Below are 20,566 nucleotides of genomic sequence, written 5' to 3'. Positions count from 1 at the left end.
TGTCGTTCCCTTCTCCTCCCACCTTCAATCTTTCCCAGCATCAGGGTCTTTTCCAATGAGTCAGTTCTTCGCATCAGGTGGCCAAACTGATGTTGAGTTTCAGCTTCAGTATCAGTCCTTCCAATGAATATATAATAACAGAAATAAGAAAATCTGGTCATTTCAGAAGCAGGAAAAAAGAGCCTGTCTGACAACATCACTGGAATGCTGGGACCACCCCCCCACCAAGCCCTCAGGGCAAATCTGTGGCCCTGATGCCAATGAAACCACCCAGCCCTCTGCTCCTCCAGGGCCACACCTGTCCCAAGGGACATGCCCCCACTACAGGGTCCTCCTGCCCCGGACACTCCCCTCCCACACTGTCAGCTCTTCTCCAGAGGCCTCCTGACCCACACCACATCTTGGGTGGTTGGCACAGGCCAGCAATGCATAAATGCTCCGGCCCCATGGTCTTTATTCCCAGCTCTGACACCACCTGTGTGACCCTCTGGGCCATTTGTAAAATGAGGGAAACAGTGGTTTCTACTTCAGAGTGAGGGGGATGGTATAAGTGAGCCAACAAATGTAAAACACTGAAAACAGCACCTCGAGGTAGTGTTTGTTATTAATGTTTGTTTAGGTGTTTCTCTCCCTTCTGGACAAGCTGGTGGAGGTTAGTAAGGTTCATTCACATAGGAGCAACTGAGTCCCCTCCATGTCCTACACTCTACAGTGTCTAGTACACAAAAGGCCCTCAGAACATGTTTGTCCTGCGAATTCATTCTCCACTCATTTATTGAGTGCCTTCTGCATGCCAGGTACTGGGCTAGGAGCACAGGAGCAGTGAACAAGACAGGGATCCTCCCCGCAGCAAGAAGAGCACTAATTTCTAAGCCAGGATTTCTCAAACTATCAGTATTTTATCTAAGAAACTCTTTGCAACCCCATTGGCTGCAGCCTGCCAGGGTCCTCTGTCCATGGGATCTTCCAAGACAAGAATACTGGAGTGGAACGCTATTTCCTCCTCCAAGGGATTTTCCTGACTCTGGGATCGAACCCGTGGCTCCTGTGTCTCCTGCACTGGCAGGCAGATTCTTTACCACTGAGAGGTAAAGAGGTGGCCCCGGATCCTCTTCCTTCTTAAAAAACTTCAGAATCCCTAAGAGCTTCTGCATACATAACTATCTAATGAGGGTTACCATGTTAGAAATTAAAAGATACATTTTAAAATATTAATTTAAAATAACAGTATCAAACTCACATATTAACGTAACTGACGTATTTTAATGAAAATGGTTGTATTTTCCAAAACCAAACAAAATAGTTCAAAAAATACTATTAAAAACTATTTAGAAAAAACTACTAAAACCACTGATAGTGTTTTACGCTTTTGCAAATATCTTTAATATCTGGCTTAATGCAAGACAGCTGGATTCTCACGCCGAACTAAACGTTGCTCTGGTTGAAGTATATAAAAAAATATTTCCAAAAACATATTCTCCTTTTTCGTAAAAATTGAGAATACTAAGTCCCCTCCCCTGCCTTGCCCACTACGTAGCGGCCTGACCGCAGCGGCTGTACCTACGAGGCTGAGCTACTGGTGGGCGGCTTCCGGGAGAAGGTGCCGCCTGTCTCGCAAAGGGTTGATTGGGTTGCGATTGGACGACAAATGCTTCCTTCGGCGCTTTGGCCCCGCCTCCAGATCCCGCCTCCTTCCCGCTGATTAGTAAACCTCACGCATGCGTTCTAAGGAAGGTGGGCACTTCCGTCCGCTCACTGTGGAACTTTTGCTTCTGGCTCAGGTTTCCGTCGAAACCACCACGGGAGCCAAGGCGGAAGTAGTTGAGACGTGTGGGCAGAACTGTGGGCAGAACTCAGGGCAGCTATGTCGGCTGCCTTGCTGCGGCGGGGCTTGGAACTACTGGGGGCTCCTGAGGGTGAGGAGGCTCTGCCCGAGGACGTTCGGCCGGGCGGGAAGGTGGCAGGGGCTGGGGGCAGGAACCCCGAGGGCGCCCAGCGATCCAAACCAGTCTTAGCCTCGGTGGGATGGGAACCCTGAGCGCCCTCCGACCCGAGTCAGTTCTTTACAGCCCCCGGCGCCGCTCCAGGACACACCAAACCGAGCCAGGCTCCGATGAAGCGGACCCGTAAGGCGAAGGCGACCCAGGCCCAGAAACTGCGGAACTCCGCCAAGGGAAAGGTGCCCAAGTCGGCGCTGGGTGAGCTTGGGAAGGGGCTGAACGCGCTGCTTCCGGGGTCGGTGCCTTGGAGGAACTGGCGCTGGAGTCAGGGCTTCAAATGTTCCCCAGGCGTTACTAGACTACCTGCCATGCTACGGCCGCGGAGCGGGGTCCTGGGAACACGGAGATGAACGAATCACATCGTCCCGACCCTCAAGGTCTACAGTCCTAGTGGGGAGAGAACACTGAGGAGTTTCAAAATCAGCGTTTTGAAACTGATTTTGGGTTTGGGTTGCGTCAGGTTGGATCTCTGTGATGAGGTTTGTGCTGTAAAACTAGGGTACTTCGAAAGGGACTTAGAAGAAAGACTTCTCTGAGGAAGCGACATTTAAGCACAGACCTGATGGAAATATAAGAATGATGGGGGACGTATACTGTTATCATATGTGGAATCAGAAGTTTATTATTAATCTTTGAAATGTTGAAAGAAAGAAGTCTGGTCGAGGTGACATATAGTAAACGAGGGTCAGAGACTGAGTGTTGAGTACAAGTTAACACTGCGGGTGCTGTTCTCAGTCTCTGACAGATGTTTGCTCATTTGTTCATCACAACCCTGTGAGGCCGGCGCTGTCATTACCCGCATTGCTCAGATGCAGAAACAGACCCCTGCCCAGATGGTACCGGTGGAAACCAGGCAGTGTGTCTCCAGAGCCCTGCTCCCACCTGTCCCTTCAAGTAGAAGGTGCTGTGGCCTGAGCAGCGGTGACAGTGCAGACATAACAAGAATCCTGCGGCTGGAAGCTGTGTTGATGGTGTCAGTGGTGGATTGGCTGTGAGGATGGAGGGAGCATCTTGAGGGATTTGGTGCCACTTAATGAGATGTACAGACTTGAAGAGGGACAGGGTGGGCAGGATCGTGGGGTGTTTGGATGTTTTGACCTGTGGCAGGACTTGAGCTCCTAGTGTGTCTTCAAATCCCCAGTGTTAGTTTTGTGGTTGTCTGACTCTTTTGCAACCCCTTGGGCTGTAGCCCACCAAGCTCCTGTGTCCATGAGATTTTTCAGTCAACAAAGTGGAGTGGGCTGCCATTTCCTCCTCTAGGGGATCTTCCCAAACCCAGGGATCGAACCCAGGTCTCCCACATTACAGGCAGATTCTTTACTGTCTTGAGCCACAGGAGAAGCCTCAATTCCCCAGGGCCTGGTGCAATCAATATAAAGGTGTTCAAGTATCTGTTAAAAGAACTATGAATCTCGGGGAGGTAAGACAACAGGAGCAAGTGTGAAAGCAGGGAAGTGAGCCTGGGTTGAGCCACAGTGATGCCAGGGTGGAGCGGGCACACCCTCCATCCCCACCCACCCCATCCCACCACCCTGCCATGGCACATGAGTGAGGGGACTCTCAGGGCCAACCTAAAGGACACCTCTGTGGCTGCCACCTTGGTCTGAGCTACACCATCTCTTGCCTGGATTATTACAAAAACTTGCTAATTGGTCTCCTTGATCCCCCTCCCCCAGTCATCTGGTTCTCACCACAGCAGCTGAAGTGATGCCGTAAAATCCTAAGTCAGACCTGTCTCTACCCTGCCTCTCACCCTCCAGGGGCTCCCATCGGCCTGGTGAGAGCCTGAGTTCTTTCCATGCCTCCATGCCTCCGTGCCTGCTGAGGGCCCCCCGTGATCTGCCCCCTCCAGCTTCCAACCCTCAGGTTCGCCCCTCCCTGTCCTTCAAGCACGTTAGTCACACTTCTGCCTCAGAGCCTTTGCATTGACTGTTCCCTCTATCCAGAATGCTCTTCCGCCCACAGTTTAATGCTCTCTTCCTCCAGTCTTTGCTCAGAATTTCTTTCAGTGAATTTCAGGTCTTCTCAGAGCCTCCTATTTTTTTAGAATTGCCACCTTCCCCCCATCCCCTGCATTCCTCCTTTCTGCTTGCCGTTCTCTTTTTCTCCATAAAATGTTCACCCTCTAAACTACTGCTTGCCTTGTTTACCGTCTCTCTCCCTTCAGAATGGAAGCTCCACGAGGGCAGGACTTTTGGGCTGTTCTGTTTCCGGCTCTGTGCTCTTGCACCTAGAACAATGCCTGACACACAGTGAATGCCCAGGACGCACTTGTTGAATAAATCACTTGAGCAGCTGGAACCACGGGGGACTCTGAGTGGGATCTGTGTGGAGTGTGGTTTTGACATAAGAAGTCAGCCTGTTGCAGTGACGTGGGGAATGGACCATGGGGCCTTCGGCAGGGCTGGGGAGCAGGGGTGGAGTGGGGAGATGTCAGAAGGGACCCCAGAAGGCTTCCAGGGAGTGAATCTGGAATGATACCACCCTCCCTGCCTCCACAGCTGAGTTCCGGAAGAAAGAGCGTCGAGGTTACCTTGGAGTAAACCTGAGGTTTATGACCAGTGCAAGAAGCACAGTGGACGAATCCGTCACCCGGCAGGTTCGTCAGGGGGATGGGCTGTGGGAAGTGGGGGTGAAAGCTGAGGCTGTCCCGCGGATCCGTGGGAGTCTCAGCCCTGAGCCTAGGGTGGAGGGCGGGCCCCCCTCCAGGCTCCTGAGAGCTGGACACACTGCTGTGCAGTGAGGGGCCTCCTCAGAGGGCTGACAGCATAACAGGGGAGGTGGGAGCCTGGCCTCACTCCCCTGCTACCCCTCTGGGCCTCGGTTGGCTCCTCTGTGAATGGAAACGATGTGCCCTCCCCCTCCCCAGACGTGGTGAGGGCCGGGGGAGAGGGCGGCCCTTGGGCGGCTGCGCTAGGCTGTGGAGCTCCAGGTGGTGGAGTCACCACCCAGGGCTCCTGACCCCCACACGCCCCCAGATTATGCGCCAGAACCGGGGCCGCAAGGCCTGTGACCGGCCTGTGACCAAGACGAAGAAGAAGAAGAAGGCCGAGGGCACCGTGTTCACCGAGGAAGACTTCCAGAAGTTCCAGCGGGAATATTTCGGCAGCTAGGCTCCCAGGAGGGCACAGCCTCCTCTGATCTCTCAGCCCGGGGTGGGGAACCCCTGGGGGAGCTGGCGAGCTGGAAGCCCACAGGAGGACCTTCGCTCAGACTTGAGCTGACATTTCCAGGCTCAGGAGGTGCCACCTGCCTGCCAGGAAGAAACCTTTCTGATTGTTTTGTTTGCTTTAACCCAGGAAGGGCCTCTGAGCTATTTGCTGTGGAGAGGCCGGTCACTGGGCCCTTGGGGACCACACCTCTGATAGGAGGAGGGCCACTGGGTAGGCTTCGGGTTCTAATAAATGTGGCCCAGGGGCTGTGTAGTGCTCTAACAGGGTGTTTCCCGTTGTCTCCCCTGGTACCAAGGAGCCTCCACCACCACCCTCCCACCCCTCCAGCTGCTGCTTAGGCTCCAGATGAGAAGTCCTTGGGCCCAGCCCCAGTGCAGGCGCCAGCGGAGAGCAGTTCACAGCCTCCATGAGCCTCCTCCCCCTGGCGGGCAGCCACGGCTGAGAAGGCAGCTCTTGAGGCAAAAATAGCACCCACAGCTGCTGGGGGCTCATTCCAGGGAAGCCAACACCAGGGTCTGAGGGAGGGATCACTGCTGCCTCAGGCCAGTGCCCAGGGCACGTGCACACGCAGTCGGGGGACAGATATCAAAGGCTACTTTTTTTTCCTCTTACTTCTGTCACGAGGTGGGAACTAGCGAGGTGAGGGGGAAGGTGGAGGCTGGGTTGCATCTGGCGGCCGCAGGCAGTGCTGAGCGGCATGCCCAAGTGGGTGAGTGGTGCTGCCCAGTTTGGGCTTCAGTGTGGTATTGGTGACAAGTCCTGGTAGCCCCAGGAGTTCCTTCTGAGGACAGGTTGGGGGCCTTGTGGAGAAAGGGCCCTGGAGGCCTTCAGGCTGCTAGTCTGGCTCTTGTAGGGCCCCCACCCACCCATGCCTAAAAAGCTGGTGAGAACTTCCGAAGGGCCCCGTGGCTAGGAAGAGTTGGCCCATCCCACCACGGCCTCTTTAGTGCAGGTGGTTTTACTCCTTACACACCCATCCTGGGATGGGGAGCACTTTCCCTGGTTATTAGCCAGCTTTCCATCCTCAGTGGGGATTCAGAGGACCACAGACCTGCCTGAGTCCAAGTTGGAATCCTTCCTGTCTGCAGGTGGCCACCATCTGAGTAGAAAGCTGGCCGGCCTTTCAGGAAGTCAAGGTGGGAGGAAAGGAGCTGAGACTCCACATCGGTATTGTGCCAATGTCCTCAGATGGGCTTGTCTAAGAAGGGAGAGGCTGGTGTGCCCTGAGCTCTCCACCGTCCTCCCCCCACAGAGCAAGGTGGTTGGGTGTGCTTCCTCTTTTAAGTAGCTTAGCAAGAAGCAGGCTCAGCTGCTCACTGCCTCTCACCAGGAGTTTGTTCTCTGAAGAACAGGCTGATCAGGCCCCCTTCCTAACAAAGATGCACATGACAGATCTGATGGGAAAGAAAGGCTCAGGAGCCAAGAAAGGGGACACTGGGTTACCATATTGAGACCAAGGCTAGAAAGACCAGTTCTGAGTGGCTGTGAAGCACCTGGAAGCATGTCTCTGGTGGTTTGGAGCAGCTGGCACATTTGCCTGGAGGAGACCCTAGGGTAACCAACAGAGCCCCAGCCCAGGCTTCCTGTGGCTTCCACATGGGGTGGGCTGCTCCAGCCATCCACTGCCCTGAGCCTCCATGAGTGGAAGGGCTGACTGAGGCCCTAGCCAGACAGCCGCATGGGCACGTGTGGGTGGGAGGCTTACACATCTCCAGTGACTTTCTCTAGCACAGCTGGGGTAGGGCCGTCCTCTTGCGAGAGGTTTATTTGTTGGGGTTTCATCCCCACCTCCAAGGCTTTGCCTGAGCTCCTTTCTCAGGTGCCCTCCCCATTCTGTGTCTCCACAACTTTCCCTGTCCTTCTCCAAGTCACCAAGGCCACATACACCTTTGGTGTGCTGGAGGAAAATTCACACCTAGGTCACCAATCAGCCCAGCCCTGGATTCAAACAGCTAGGCCTACCACTCTGAACACCCCCTGCTGTAGGACATGGGCACTGTGTTCAGAACAGTGCCTGGTGCCACATTCCCATCACCCTTATGACACACACTCAGCTACACTGTCCTTCATGATAGTACACTCATCTTCCCTCCACAGGCCCCAAAGGACATAAGGGAAGAAACCTACCCAGGCTGGGATCATCTCAACAATCCCAAAGAAAATGTCTGCCATATCCCGCTTTAGGACATTACCAGCCAGGGTTGCCAAGGGCAGCGCAGCCCGTGCCCTTCCATGCTGACTCTCCCCCGACCCATCCCCAATGCATAGCAGGCCTTCCAGCTGGCCTAGGTGCCAGAGGGGAGCCTCAAAACCAGCCAGCCTTTTGACCCCACTCACCCATTTCAGCCACCACTTTAGAGCCCACTTTCTCTAAACAGACCCTTATGGGAAGAAGCCTGTACAGAATTCAGATTAGTGCAGCCTCATGGGGTTTTATCTGGGTATTTAATGTTGGCACAAAAACAGGAGTGGCGTCCAGGCTCTTCCTACCACCAGCATCAAGTCTGATAGTTCTTGGTTTTCAGCAAAAACCCATCAACCTACTGAAGGGATGTAAACCACTCATTGTCTCAGGCCCAACCGCATCAGTCATCCTGGGGCTTCCCTGGTGGCCCAAAGGTTAAAACTCCTGCTCCTAATGCAGAAGGTCCAGGTTCCATCCCTACTCAAGGATAAAACCTAGCACAGCAGTTATTTAAAAATCTTCACCTATGGCCCAGCCGGTCAGGAAATTAAAAAATCTCACTGTGCATTTGAATACTGACAGCCAATCCCACAGCAGTTGAGACTTGGGATTCATCAGGACTCTTACCAGAGGCAACAGACCAGACTGTGCAGTAGTACTTTCACTACAAAATAATTTATTAAAACACAGCTTCAGCCTTCTATATACAAGCGCACATACTCCTGACTACCCTAACTAGAGGACCCTTTTCTTCTCCCTTGCTTTGCGAACCTCTTCTATCAGATCTTTAAGATACTGGATCTCCTTGGCCAAGGAATCTGCCTTCTCTTTCAGAGCCTCATTCTTTTTTTCTAGCTCTTTACATTCACCAGTGAGGGCCTCCTGTTCTGCCCTCTTCTTCTGGCGGTACCTAGTAGCTGCTGTCTTGTTCTGCTCCATTTTCTTCAGCTTCTTGTCTAGCTTCTCACCCTTGACTTTTGCTGCTACCATCTTCTCTCCAGGAGGGTCGTAGGGTTTGGGGCGGGAAGAGCCACTGAGGGCACCTGGAGATAGCAGGCTCTTATTTGGAGAGCCCCTGGAGGTGGAAGGGCTATCCTGGGGAGAGCCCAGAGAGGAGTCAGGGCTCATACAGATGCCACTATCATTATCTGAGGGGGCATCCTCCTCTTTTATGCATTGAGGAAACCCAGTAGTGGTGGAGTCTGGCTTGCTATCTCCTTCAGGGATAACCACTTCACTGCATAGCTCTAAACTAAAGGAATGATCTGGAGTGGAAGACAGGGTCCCTGGGGAAGGGGGAAGAGGTTGAAAGAAAGTGAAGGGGGCACCCTGGTCAATTGTTGGTAAACCTTCTGGAAGATGGCCAATTGGGTTTACTATCTGGGGGGGCTCCTTGTTAGTCTCCTGGACTAGGGGCTGAAAGAGATCACACGTGTCATCCAACGTGGCCAAGAGCTCATCTGGCATGGTTTCCAGGTCATCTTTACTGAACAGGATATCAAAATCAAACTCCTTCAAATCCATTTTCTCCACCATCCAATCTGTCCCGGAGAAAGCATCCTCTGGAAAAGATAAAAAGTTGGAAGAAACTTGAATCAAACGTAGGAGCCCCTATCACCAGATCCCACGAGCAGATAAAAAAAAAGTCCCTCTTACCCTTGCTGTTGTCTGAGACCAACCAATCCACAGCCAGCCATTCGGAGGAGCCTGCCTTAGCCTTGTCGCAGGAGAACCCATGATGTTTGAAGTGCTTGGCCACCTCCAGGTTGTCATCTAGGAGACCTAGGCTCTCTTCAGCCCCCAAACCCAACTGGTCGAAGGGGGACACGAAGTCCCCCCCTAACACCTCGCTGCTCAGAAAGCTCATCTCGGCCATGTTGCGAGGTTTTGGTGCTTAACTCGAGGAATGTGCTTAATTCGAAGATGTCTTTGTCGGTTACAGCAAGGCTGCTGCTGAATGCCGTGAAAAGCCTGGATAGCAATTAGAAACCGAGTCCCATTAGACATCAGCTGGTCCGAGAATTTCATCTTCTCACCCATTAACCAGGATGGCCAAATCAAAACTCCACTCCGTGTTGAAAACAGGGACGGCCATGGTGACACCCCAAGGCCATGGTGTCACCTTTCTATTAGGCCGCACAAGATGGACGCCCGGCCCTTCCCTACCGGCCACAAGAGGAAGTCGCCCCACCCTCGCGTCCAAATCCGGCACCAGCCTCCCGGCCCCGCCCACGCCCCTCCGACTCAAGCCGCGGCCGCCGCCCTGCCCCGCCGCCATCTTTGCTGCCACGTTTCACGGGACGCCAGATGGGACTCCGGTGGGTTCCGGGGAGCCCGGGGCCGCCCAGGGCTTCGCTCCGCGGCAAAATGCCGCGATCTCCCGACACAAGGGCGCCGGCGTTTCGGGGACACCCAAGCAGGAGTCACGCGTCCTGGGCGCTCGTAAACCCGCTTCCCCCTCCGCGACGCCGCCAGGCCTTCGGCCGCACCCAAGCAGGCGAAAACCCCTCACCGACCCGGGGATCACGGCCAGAGCGGCTCCTCCCTGGTACTTACGCCATGGCTTAAGCCGCTGGGGGGGGTTGCCGCTGCAGAGCCTGGTGCTGCTGCCGCCGCTGCAAAGGCCGATGCTGCCGCAGGCACTGCTGCCTCTAATGCGCCATGGTGGCCGCGGACCCTGGGGGAGCGGGAGTAGAGACTGCGCACTTGCCCGGAGGAACTACATCTATGGACGGGAAGAAGGAAAAATGGCAGCAACAAGCCGAGCGCGGATCCTTTATAGACTCTGCCTTTGTGAGGACGCATCACAGACCACATCCTTCCGCCGCCGTCACGTGACTCGCACCTCCCGCCCACGTATTGTCAGCTCTCCGACGCCCCGATCGTTTACAAATCTCCGACTTTTATGTCTAGGGCATATCAGTGAAGAGGGAGTTTGTTAAGTTTTTTATTTACGGCTTCAGGAAAAAGGTGCACTTTTTTTACAAGGCTTTTAAAATCAAAGAGTCACTCCAGGCCTCCGCCAGAGAGCGCGGAGGGATCCGTACACTCACTTCCGGCGTTGGCTCGAGGGGCGGAGAAAGAAGTCTTTCACCCCAAGAAAGGTTTTTATTGTGAAGTAGACGGTCTCCTGGTTCTCGCGCGAGATAATGGAGGAGAGAGCGCGTCGAGATGATTGGTCAGGCACGGTGAGTCATATATATCTTCAATTTCTATTGGCTCAAGCTCCTGATCTGCGCGGGAAGGGGCGGAGCGGCCGGTGAGGTTCCCGCCGTCTGGCGCTGTCTCCCACTCGCTTTTTTCTGTGGTAACGCTTTGCAGTGGTTTTCTCAGGCCGGTCGGCCCGGAGCCGGTCTTGATTGCCTGGGGCAGCCCTCCCCTAGTGCGTCCCAAATAATGGCGTTAGGTCCCGGCCATGCAGTCCTTTCCTGCCGTTCTCAGTGAAGCCCCTAACTAGCGACCAGTTTCAGGCCCGAAGATAAAAGGCAAAAGGAAGTGCCACTTCGTGAGTGCGTTTTCACAGTGTCGTTTTCATGCAGACACTTGTGAAAAGATTGGCTGATGACGTCAGTCGAATCGCCTCATCTGTGCCCACCTACCATCAAAGGCCAGCTCCGCGTCCCTAGTTTTGACTATAAAAGTCGAGGAGATGCATAATCCTACAGCCCAATGTATTTTTACATAATCCATTTTGCTAAAATATAAATTGCTATTCTGTTACAGGGGAGATTTCTTTCCATTTATGTAGTTTGAATTCCGCTAAGAACAAGGAGAGATTTTATTAAGCTGCTGTCTCTCGGGTAGTTTCAATTATCTCCCACCGCTGTAACTCCAAGGCACAATCGCTTCCCAGCAAGTCCTTCCCAGCAATGCCCAATTGCGGTAGTTTGTGTTCAGGATCTCAAGAACCAACTCCAACACATGTCCGTAGCCTCAGTCAAGCTAGCTGTGGGTTTTCTAAGCAACGAGGGACACATCTATTCCACCGTGGATGATGATCATTTTAAATCCACAGACGCAGAATAACTGGATCTAATTGGGTACCCGAGATATTTTCCAGTTGGACCTTTTTTAATGCAGCCTCTTGTCTCCAACTGTGCATATAATTGGCGAGTTGACTTCTAGGAAGTAGATTTCATCTATAAAAGATCTCAACTGACAATCCTTTTGAAACTTACTCCTACTCTTCTGTGTTTTCGATGGGCTTCCCTGGTGGCTCAGACGGTAAAGCGTCTGCCTACAATGCGGGAGACCTGGGTTTGATCCCTGGGTCAGGAAGATCCCCTGGCAAAGGAAACAGGTAACCCACTCCAGTATTCATGCCTGGAAAATCCCATGGACCGAGGAGCCTGGTGGGCTACAATCCATGGGGTCGCAAAGAGTTGGACACGACTGAGCGACGTGTGTGTGTGTGTGTGTGTGTGTGTGTGTGTGTGTGTGTGTGTGTGTGTGTGTGTGTTGCACTCTCTACTGGGGAACTGTTAAGAGTGGTGAGGAAAGCCCTGTAGAGGTGGAAACCTTGAGTTTTTGCTTCCATCCACTTAAGTGGGCTCTACAAATATTCCTTTGAGGACTGTGATGTGAAAAATTGAGGAAGCACTGTCCTCCGTGACTACTGACCATTTTATTGACTTGATTCGGTTTAGCCTAACAATTTCTTTTCAGTGATAAACTGAGGACTAAAGGGATGAAGTGTTCTTGCGCCGTGAAGGCAGTATGAGGTAGGAGTTGAGAGATTTTTAGGGGCAAATACCCCCAAATTTGGCTATTAGTGGAGACGTTTTGGTTGAGTGAGTTATCCTTGCTGAGTCTGATTCCTGATCTGTAAGATGAGGCTCATGATGAGTATGCTTAGAATGAAGTAAGATAATACATGCAAGCACTGAGCCAAAGCTCCTGGTATCTGGTAAGTGCTGGATAAATAGTTCCTATTACTACTTTTATTAGAACTGAGGTCTTCTGAACCTCCTAGGTCCCCCGTCCCCATCTCCATTACATCATCCTGCTTCCTCAGAGGACTATTATTTACAGAGATGAAATCAACAACTGAACAACTAGTACAGGCAAAGCATACTAGATGCGGTTTTTCTTTCCCCTTGAGGAATCACAAATATCTCGACATACATAAGGCATCTAGTCTAGTGCAAAGACAGTAAGAACCCCTGGGCCACTACTCAAGTGTTCCCAAGGTGTCACCAAGGACCCTGGGGGACATGTCCTCCATTTGCTGTATGGAGGGAGCTGTCAGTGCTTCTTGACAGATGACCATATCGATGGCTGAGAATTAAAGTAATCCTGCTCCAGACTGACACTGCAGAGGGGTGGGAGAATGACTCCAGTAGCAGGTCATCCCATCCTTTCCATTATGGTAACCCAGTTCAAAGTGTCTCCTACCTGCAAATGGAGAACCAGTCCCAGTCCTGTAGGAAAATGTTTCATACCACACACACAAGCCAAAGCTGTTGGAAACTCTTTATTTTCGTCTTCCCGTGCTGTAGACAGACAGCACATTCCCCGGCTTTATTTCCTCCCTCAAGGAGAAAAAGGATAGTAGTTGTCTGGGTCTCAGGGCTAAGCTGCTTCTCTCTGGACCTAGCCCAGACAGGACAGAAAAGACTGGTGCTGGATTCCAAACCTATCCTCCAGACATAGTAACCTCTTACTGAAGGGCAGGCAAATGACTGGATGGCATGTTGTGGGCCTGGCCTCAGGGGTGAAGAATAGAGAGCATGAGGTGACTGTAATGAAAAGATAAGCAACGCACTGTACACAGTTAGCCCCAGAACACACACCTCTGATATTTTGGCCTCTTCCAATCAGCTAAGTGTATCTACGAGGGCTACCGCCTCACAGCTCTAGTCTTGGGTCCTCTTACCATTCTCTTTGGCTTTAAGCTTCGGCTCAAAGGTCAGGGTTCTAACACGTCCTGTGAGAGCAGTTCTCGGCCAGGGTCATAGTCTCAAAGATGGGCCACAACAGAGCCTCTGGACACATGGCAGGGATCCCCGCTCACACATCCCCACCCCCCAATCCTCTCCAGGGCTTCTTGATCCCGAAGCTGATTCCTCATCAAAACCATTTGCGTTCTCAACTTGAGTGAAGTACCAGGGAGCAACACCAGCCAATCAAGAATATGAACAGGAGGACCACAGGGGCTGAGCCCAAGAGGAAAGATTATAGGTCTCACAACACAATTTTTCCAAACATGAGCTTCAGTTATTTTTTTATTTGGAAAAAAAGTCACAACCAAGAGTATAAAGTACTTTGAATTGAACTCATGTTTTAGGAAGGGGCAACAGGGAAAACCAAAATACACTTTGGAATTGATTGGGTTTTCGAGATGATGAGTCTTTTTTCAAGCATTAAGCTAACTATGTGGTTTGTTAACCTAGATGGTGCAAAAAAATTTCCAGATGGAGTAGAAGCAGATGCTGTTACTTCAGGCAAAGGTGAAAGTTACAGAGTAGAAAGGCAGGGAAAGGCCCTACATCTTTCCCCAAAGATGAAAAAAAAAAGTGTGTGTGTGTAGGTGTGTGTGGGGGGTCCCCTCCTCCATCCAAGAATCTCAAAGCACTGAACTTCATCCACATGTGATGATGGGACTTGCCCCATCTCAGTCAGCAAATCCACCAGGACTAGAGTCAAGAATTCCCACTGCTTCTAGTTCTGAGGACCGCTAAGAGATTCTTGCTTGTGAAATGGCAGAGTTAGGCATTTTGGTTTTTGAAAACAGGTAAGAGACGGACCTGCCTGTAGAAGGGTGCTCGGAGATAAACTCAAATCACAATTACACTTGGCTTAGATGATTTGGGATCTGGTCTTTAAAGTCTTTTGTTTTTTGAGTCTCCATCCAATGTCTTATATAGAATTTGGTCAGAGACACCTTGGGAAAATTCCAGGTTTTCTAATATTCACATGGGGAAAACCAGATCCTTTCTCTGAATGAAGAAAAACAAGAAGGAATGCTTTTCAAACACTCGTGGCCCTGTCCTTTTCTTCTAATGACAGTAGATGGGTGCATCAGTGCTCGGCTCCACCCCACAGCCTCTACACTAGTCACCCTGGATGGTACTCAGGCATACAGAGCGTTGTAAACTCCCGGTCTGACTGATGAACAGCCAAGAGGGAGAACCTCTCTCAGGCTTCGGGGCTGTTGTTTTTCATTCTCTCTCAATGTCTTCATACAAAGGGAACAACTGAACCATTTCAGGGGGCCTTTGCATGTATGTAAGAGAAGAGACAGGAAGACTCTAAATATAGCCAATGTTAACCCTACTGCTCAACCTACTAAACCATGACAAAAAAGGGGACAGGAGTCTCTACCTTAAATTCAAAGGGAAGCTAAGGTTTCAATGCTATTTAAAGAGTCATTTCATGTCGCTGTCATTGGAAAGGAATGAGACAGCTGCAGAGAGCTTCACCAGAATCTCATTGATGGAGAGGTAGTAAGAATAAAAATAAGATTTGATGGGAGAACAAAATACTGGATGGGAAGATCAGAAATAGAATTATCATCAGCCTCCTGCCACAAACAGGAAAAAAACCACACAAAACAAGATGCACTGACATTGTATATTAAATATTCCTCCCCACTCTCAGGATACTTTTTACATTGCAATAAATAGTGCAATTTTAGCAGCAGAAAACAAGAAGGAATGTGGGAAGTACCCACCTCCCTCTCATGTGTTCTAGCCATGTGCTCTTCCTGGGTAGCACCGATCTCCCCAGGTGCTGGGTGAGAGACGGGATGGAGGGAGGAGGTCTGTGCATGTCTGCCTGCCCTCTGGTGATGCCTGCAGAGTTCAGCAAACACTCCCTCATGTTCACACGGCACACACTGGGCTGGCTCTTGGACCTGTTCTTGGGCTAAGGCAATATCCGAGAAACGCAGGCCTGACAGGGAGGAATTGGTCATTGATGGTCAGCTGCCTGTCAACCTCACGCACTAGGACTGTGTCCTTGAAGGCCTTGTCCTCATTAGCAATACGGCAGGGAGGGGCCAACAGCAGCCCTTCCGCCCGCGTCTCTCAACACCTGCACCCAGCGGCGCCGGACGGGAGCAGCCCCTGGTGAGGCACAGACATCAGGCACGCAGACCCCACCGCCACCTCCAGGTTCACCCACCTGCACTCTCACCAATGGCCACTGAGAGACAGTCTCCGAATAACTCTGCATCCAGTTTACCGTGAGCCCTCACTCCCCTGTGCGGCAGCCAAAAGGGTGCCCAGGAGACCTTCTTGGTCCTTCTGGATATGAATTGGTCAAGAGGTGGGGGTGGGCTTCTTTTTTCCAGGAACTTGGGTCAAAGACCAGCTTTTCCACCAGCTTTATCCCCGGAAATCCTAAATACTGTCTGAGCACTCCCTGCAGAGTTGAGTTTGAAACATGCAATCCTAACTTCAGTGACAGTCAACTGCAAGGCAACATCTTAATTAGGCAGATGCGCTCCAGGAAAAAAGAGCAACAAAGAAGATGTGAACAGGCAGGAAAGACAGAGCAGACACCGAAGAAGGGCAGGCGGCACAGCCGACACGACAGACCTAGGCCAAGATGCAAAATACCAAGTGGTCGCCACAGCTCAGGCTAGGGCTCCACCTTCTCAGTTCATTCAAGGAAAACTAGCCTGGAGCATGGGGAGGGGAAGAGTAGGGAGCACAGTGTTTGATAACAAAAGTCGAAAGGGAAGGTGAGAAAAGAGGAGACAGAAATGGCATTCTAATCTGCCATTAGATTAGAATCTAATCACCAGGGTGATGACCAGCAAGACAGGAGGCACCTAGGGACCCTGTGAGGCACCAACTATGTAGCCAAGTGTTTCTAACGGAGAATCGGGCCTGAGCACCCGACACCTGCTTTGGCCTTCACCTGCCCTACGTCTGCAGCAGCACCTCTGGCTCGGATAACGAGCAATAGAGAGTGTATCCCAATTCGTCTATTTCCTCAGGGGTGAGCTCTGCAAATAAGTTCACCTTGGGGTTCAGGACACTGGGCAGAATGCCGGCCTCTAAGTGGCTGATGAGCCCCCTCAAGGCCTGCAGGAAGCGGTCGGCCAGCACGTCCGGGGACCAGTCAGCCTCCTCCTGGGCCAAGTGGAGGATGACATTGGTGAGCTGGCTGGCAGTGAGGCGGCCCAGGGCCGGAGTGGACTTGCATACGGCCTTGAGGATCTTGAGGCACAGGGAGCGGCAGCCCGAGTCGGCCTGGTCCAGGGCCCGCAGGCGCGCCGTCTCAGCAGGACGCAGGCTCAGCCGCCACAGGTTGTCATACTGGGCTAGCCGGTGTGGTTTGGCCACCAAGACAGTGTCACCAAGGGTCACTGATGGCAGGAAGTCAATGACAAGGTGCTTGTCCCGCTCATACTGCACTTCCAGAGTCAGGGCCTCTGGGGGCGGGGCTGGCCGAATCACGTAGTCCAAGAGGGACCCGATGGCCGGCCAGTTGATGGAGCCAGCCACTACCTTCTCAAACGTGTCTGCCACCGTCTTCGGAGAAAGGTAGCCCCCTACTACACAGCGGTCCCAGTAACTGCTACCGCGAGGAAAATACTCTGGATTCTCCCGGCGAACTAGAAAGAAGCCAGGGACGTTCATGATGGTGTCCTCCCCGGGGATACATGACCACAGGTTTTGCTCCAACACGAGGGGCACAATGAGTTGGATGTGGTCGGCTGTCACCACCTATTATAGCAAAATTAAAAAGGGTTTGAGGGACCTTCATCTCCTCAAGAGACAAGTTTCCCCAAACACAGGTCTCACCATCTTGTATCCCCCACCACCACCCTCCGAACCCAGCAAAAAAGGAAACTAAAAATTCTTGCACATGACCACATCAATTCAGAGTGAGGACTTAAAACCCAGGTCTGTTAGACATTAGAGCCTGTGCTCGTTCCACACACCCCACTGTTTATGGACTCAGAAGTACATATAACATCCTCCATGCCTTCAAGATCCCAGAAGACAGAAAGCCAGGAAGGAGAAACTGGAACAAGAATAAGGAAGGAGGAAGCCTCTAAAAGCTTCCTAGAAGTTTTATGACTGAAACGAGTTAAAGGCAGGGATCAAATGTTACCACATGTGCAGAATTCAGAAGGAGTAAGACTAATCTTTTTTGGCAAGCCTGGGACACTGATCTTCTGCCCCAATGGCACTATTGAGAAGCATCGTGGTCAGAACCACCCTACCCTTCGTAAGCACCCCCTGGTTACCTGCAGGTCATCATAGAGGCTGCCACTCAGGTACATGTCCCGAAGTGGCATGTCAGGCAACTTGGCCCGCAGGAAGCTCCGGAGCTCAGCACATATGTCCACAGCAGCTTGCTTGGCCCGAGCCTGCTCGCCGGCAGGAATGGCCGCCCGGTTCCGGTAGTAAGTGAGAAGTTTCTCCTGCAGGGACATGCGGAGTCGTGACTTCTTCAAGTCTACCTGGCCCTTCCTGGCCAATGGCTTGGGCCGGGGCGGGCAGAATGTATCTGCCAAGGCAAGAAAGAGAGGCCTGTGAGCTCATCCCATGCTTGCTCATCCACAGCCACCTCAGCCCCAGAGAGGAGAAGGGCTTAGCACAAAAGGCCAGCGTGGTGCCTGGCGCGTGTGTCCTTAAGAAACATGTTGAGGGCAAGAGTAGCACCAAGAGCCCGAGATGAGTCCCAGAGGGAAACAGCCTTCCTCACCTGTGTCGAAGGCAGAGGAGCCTGTGGGAAGGGCCTGCAGGGACCTGCTCAGGCCTGCCTTCATGTCCTTGTTAAGCAGTCGAGGAGAGCCCATCCAGTTTGGTTCTTCCCAGCTCCTTTTCCCTGAATGGCTCAGGCGGGTGGGGCTGGTGGGGGCGCTGATAGCCCTGTCGTACATCTGAAAGAGCAGAGAGGACCCAGCATGTGGACCTTCTTTCCTGCTTCCCACCAGTTCTCCCATATTGAGTTCCACTACTACTTTTCAGTAATGTCATTTTATTTTAGATTATGGAATGCTTTGCTCCACACAGAAAAATCTCAGGAAATACTAAATCATATAAATAAGTAAGAAACACATTTATCTATAATGTCACAACCCAGAAAAAAAAAACTCAGAATTTCTACTAGTTCTATTCATAAGACCCTGCTGGGTGACTCGGGGACACCCCCTCCTCCACCCAGGCCCCAGGGCTTCCCTGACGTGGGTCAGACCTGTGCCCCTGCCAGGCCTGTCCACAGGGCCACTTCTCTGTTCTGGGGGCACAGGCACCAGCCGGACCCCACAAGGAGCGGCTGACATCTGAGTCAGGCCCCATCGGTGCTTTCGGGGCCTCAGTACCCATTTCAGGACATGACAGGGTCTGACAGACTAAGTGCCGTGCTGTGTGCTTAGTTGCTCAGTCGTGTCCGACTCTTTGTGACCCCATGGACTGTATCCTGCCAGGCTTCTCTGTCCAAGGGATTCTCTAGGCAAGAATACTGGAGTGGGTTGCCATTTCCTCCTCCAGAGGATCTTCCCAACCCAGGTCTCCTGCATTACAGGTGGACTCTTTACTGCCTGAGCCACCAGGGAAGTCACACCAGAAGATAACTAATAATATTTTGGTATATTTCTTTCTGGAAATATGTATTTATATAATTAGCATCTTCCTCTATGCTGCTGCTAAGTCACTTCAGTCGTGTCCAACTCTGTGTGACCCCACAGACGGCAGCCCACCAGGCTCCCCGTCCCTGGGATTCTCCAGGCAAGAACACTGGAGTGGGTTGCCAATTCCTTCTCCAATGCATGAAAGTGAAAAGTGAAAGTGAAGTCGCTCAGTCGTGTCCGACTCCTAGTAACCCCATGGACTGCAGCCTACCAGGCTCCTCGGTTCATGGGATTTTCCAGGCAAGAGTACTGGCGTGGGTTGCCATTGCCTTCTCCAATCTTCCTCTATATATACCTTAAAAAACTGATTTTTTACTTGTCATTTTTATCACTCCTCGTATCACTAAGAATGAATCAGGGCTGAACAATATGGTACAATTTCTGATGATACAACACTGTACCTTATCAATGCACCGTAATGTCAAACACCGATCCATTTATTTAACAAACACATCACTGAATGGCTACTCTGTGCCAGGCACTGTTCTAGGTGTACAAAATAAATCAGTTTCCCAACCCAATTCCTGCCTTCATGGAGTCTGCAGTCCAGTACAGGGATTCAGATACATAATCAACAAGCAAAAGCAGGCAGATACAGGTGTTAATTAAGAGTAAAGCGGGAAAGGGAAATAGGAAATATATGTGTGGTGAGGGTGCTGCTATTTTAAGTAAGGTGGTCACAAGAAGCTATTTTGGTTATTTGCAATTTAACCCTGGGATAAACTTTCTTTGTATTTCCAACAGTTACTTTATAACAGGATCCTAGAAGCACATTTACTTAAGTCTTTTAAGGTCTTGTCTAATAATGTCAAATTGCCATATTACATTCCCATTAGCAGTATCACGGTCTTATTCTAGGTCAGCTCCACTTGGCAGCCTCACCACCTCTCCAATGCCTGGCCTGGGCTGAGTGCACTTACCCGCTTAACCGCCAGCGTAGCGATGCCCAGCATGGCTGCTCCTCCGACCCCCAGCACCAGCCGGGCGTTGGAGAGTACAAAATCGATGGCCGTCCCAATGCCATTGTCATCTTTCTTGCTTTTGCGCTCACCAGAGCCTGCCATCGCGCACCTGAGGACGAAGGCAGAACACAGCTGTCACCATCTGCGACCCTGAGAACAGACCTCCTCCTCCCTCCTGCTTTGGGCCAGTCCAGGGTACTCTTGAGTTCCAGCAAACCAAATCCTCCTGACTCTAGGGCTCCACGCTCGAGGGCCAGGAGGGAGGTAGTGTGTCCTGGATGTACCTAGATGCAGGCGGAGGAAATGATCATGCTAGTTATGGGAAAACCACCCCACCCGTCTATTGAGATTATAGAGCACTAAGCTCATGGTCAACCCTTTCTTGTATTAGAGTGAAAACCCCACCATGAAACCCAATCCTCCGGCCCCTTTCCCAACACTGTAGCGCAGATAGTGCTTTGATCCTTCGGCCACTGCTTGTGGAAAGAAGAGCAGAGAAGGTCTCATTTAATTAGAGGTGGCCCATCTAGTCCCATCACATCCCCTCACACACAGGGAGGTGACTTGTCAGAGGGCTCAGAGAAAAGGGATGACAGAGCCACGTGCACAACTCGCGACTCCTAGCGTGATGCTTTTCCTCCTCTATCATGTCT

At 51.7% G+C, this 20,566-nt stretch overlaps 3 protein-coding genes across 3 annotated transcripts; 1 reads left to right on the top strand and 2 right to left on the bottom strand.

Moving 5' to 3' along the window:
* Positions 1–1,757: 1,757 nt before the first annotated feature.
* RPS19BP1 (ribosomal protein S19 binding protein 1) lies at positions 1,758–5,434 on the top strand. Its single transcript, XM_019961838.2, has 4 exons — positions 1,758–1,916; positions 2,070–2,198; positions 4,502–4,599; positions 4,979–5,434. Exons 1-4 carry the CDS (start codon positions 1,865–1,867, stop codon positions 5,111–5,113), a joined length of 414 nt encoding a protein of 137 aa, XP_019817397.1. The 5' UTR covers positions 1,758–1,864; the 3' UTR covers positions 5,114–5,434.
* Positions 5,435–8,014: 2,580 nt separating this feature from the next.
* On the bottom strand, positions 8,015–10,116 carry ATF4 (activating transcription factor 4). Its single transcript, XM_019961837.2, has 3 exons — positions 9,915–10,116; positions 9,015–9,329; positions 8,015–8,920 (listed from the first exon to the last, which is right to left on the bottom strand). Exons 2-3 carry the CDS (start codon positions 9,232–9,234, stop codon positions 8,094–8,096), a joined length of 1,047 nt encoding a protein of 348 aa, XP_019817396.1. The 5' UTR covers positions 9,235–9,329; positions 9,915–10,116; the 3' UTR covers positions 8,015–8,093.
* Positions 10,117–13,564: 3,448 nt separating this feature from the next.
* Positions 13,565–20,015, bottom strand: MIEF1 (mitochondrial elongation factor 1). Its single transcript, XM_019961836.2, has 4 exons — positions 19,872–20,015; positions 18,024–18,201; positions 17,563–17,825; positions 13,565–17,035 (listed from the first exon to the last, which is right to left on the bottom strand). The coding sequence occupies exons 1-4, from the start codon at positions 20,013–20,015 to the stop codon at positions 16,229–16,231; spliced, it is 1,392 nt and encodes a 463-aa protein (XP_019817395.1). The 3' UTR covers positions 13,565–16,228.
* Positions 20,016–20,566: the final 551 nt, after the last annotated feature.

This window comes from Bos indicus, chromosome 5 (genome assembly GCF_029378745.1).
Source record: "Bos indicus isolate NIAB-ARS_2022 breed Sahiwal x Tharparkar chromosome 5, NIAB-ARS_B.indTharparkar_mat_pri_1.0, whole genome shotgun sequence".
Lineage (NCBI taxonomy): Eukaryota > Metazoa > Chordata > Mammalia > Artiodactyla > Bovidae > Bos > Bos indicus.
This window is presented reverse-complemented; position numbering and strand designations above follow the sequence as displayed.

Excerpts from the sequence above, each read along its gene's own strand:
- RPS19BP1 (XM_019961838.2), top strand. The coding sequence starts at position 1,865 with ATGTCGGCTGCCTTGCTGCGGCGGGGCTTGGAACTACTGGGGGCTCCT. Across the intron at positions 2,199-4,501 it reads GGTGCCCAAGTCGGCGCTGG|CTGAGTTCCGGAAGAAAGAG; the intron begins GTGAGCTTGGGA and ends CTGCCTCCACAG. Across the intron at positions 4,600-4,978 it reads ACGAATCCGTCACCCGGCAG|ATTATGCGCCAGAACCGGGG; the intron begins GTTCGTCAGGGG and ends ACACGCCCCCAG.
- ATF4 (XM_019961837.2), bottom strand. The coding sequence starts at position 9,234 with ATGGCCGAGATGAGCTTTCTGAGCAGCGAGGTGTTAGGGGGGGACTTC. Across the intron at positions 8,921-9,014 it reads GGTCTCAGACAACAGCAAGG|AGGATGCTTTCTCCGGGACA; the intron begins GTAAGAGGGACT and ends TATCTTTTCCAG.
- MIEF1 (XM_019961836.2), bottom strand. The coding sequence starts at position 20,015 with ATGGCAGGCTCTGGTGAGCGCAAAAGCAAGAAAGATGACAATGGCATT. Across the intron at positions 18,202-19,871 it reads CTACGCTGGCGGTTAAGCGG|ATGTACGACAGGGCTATCAG; the intron begins GTAAGTGCACTC and ends CTGCTCTTTCAG. Across the intron at positions 17,826-18,023 it reads CTCCTCTGCCTTCGACACAG|ATACATTCTGCCCGCCCCGG; the intron begins GTGAGGAAGGCT and ends TTGCCTTGGCAG.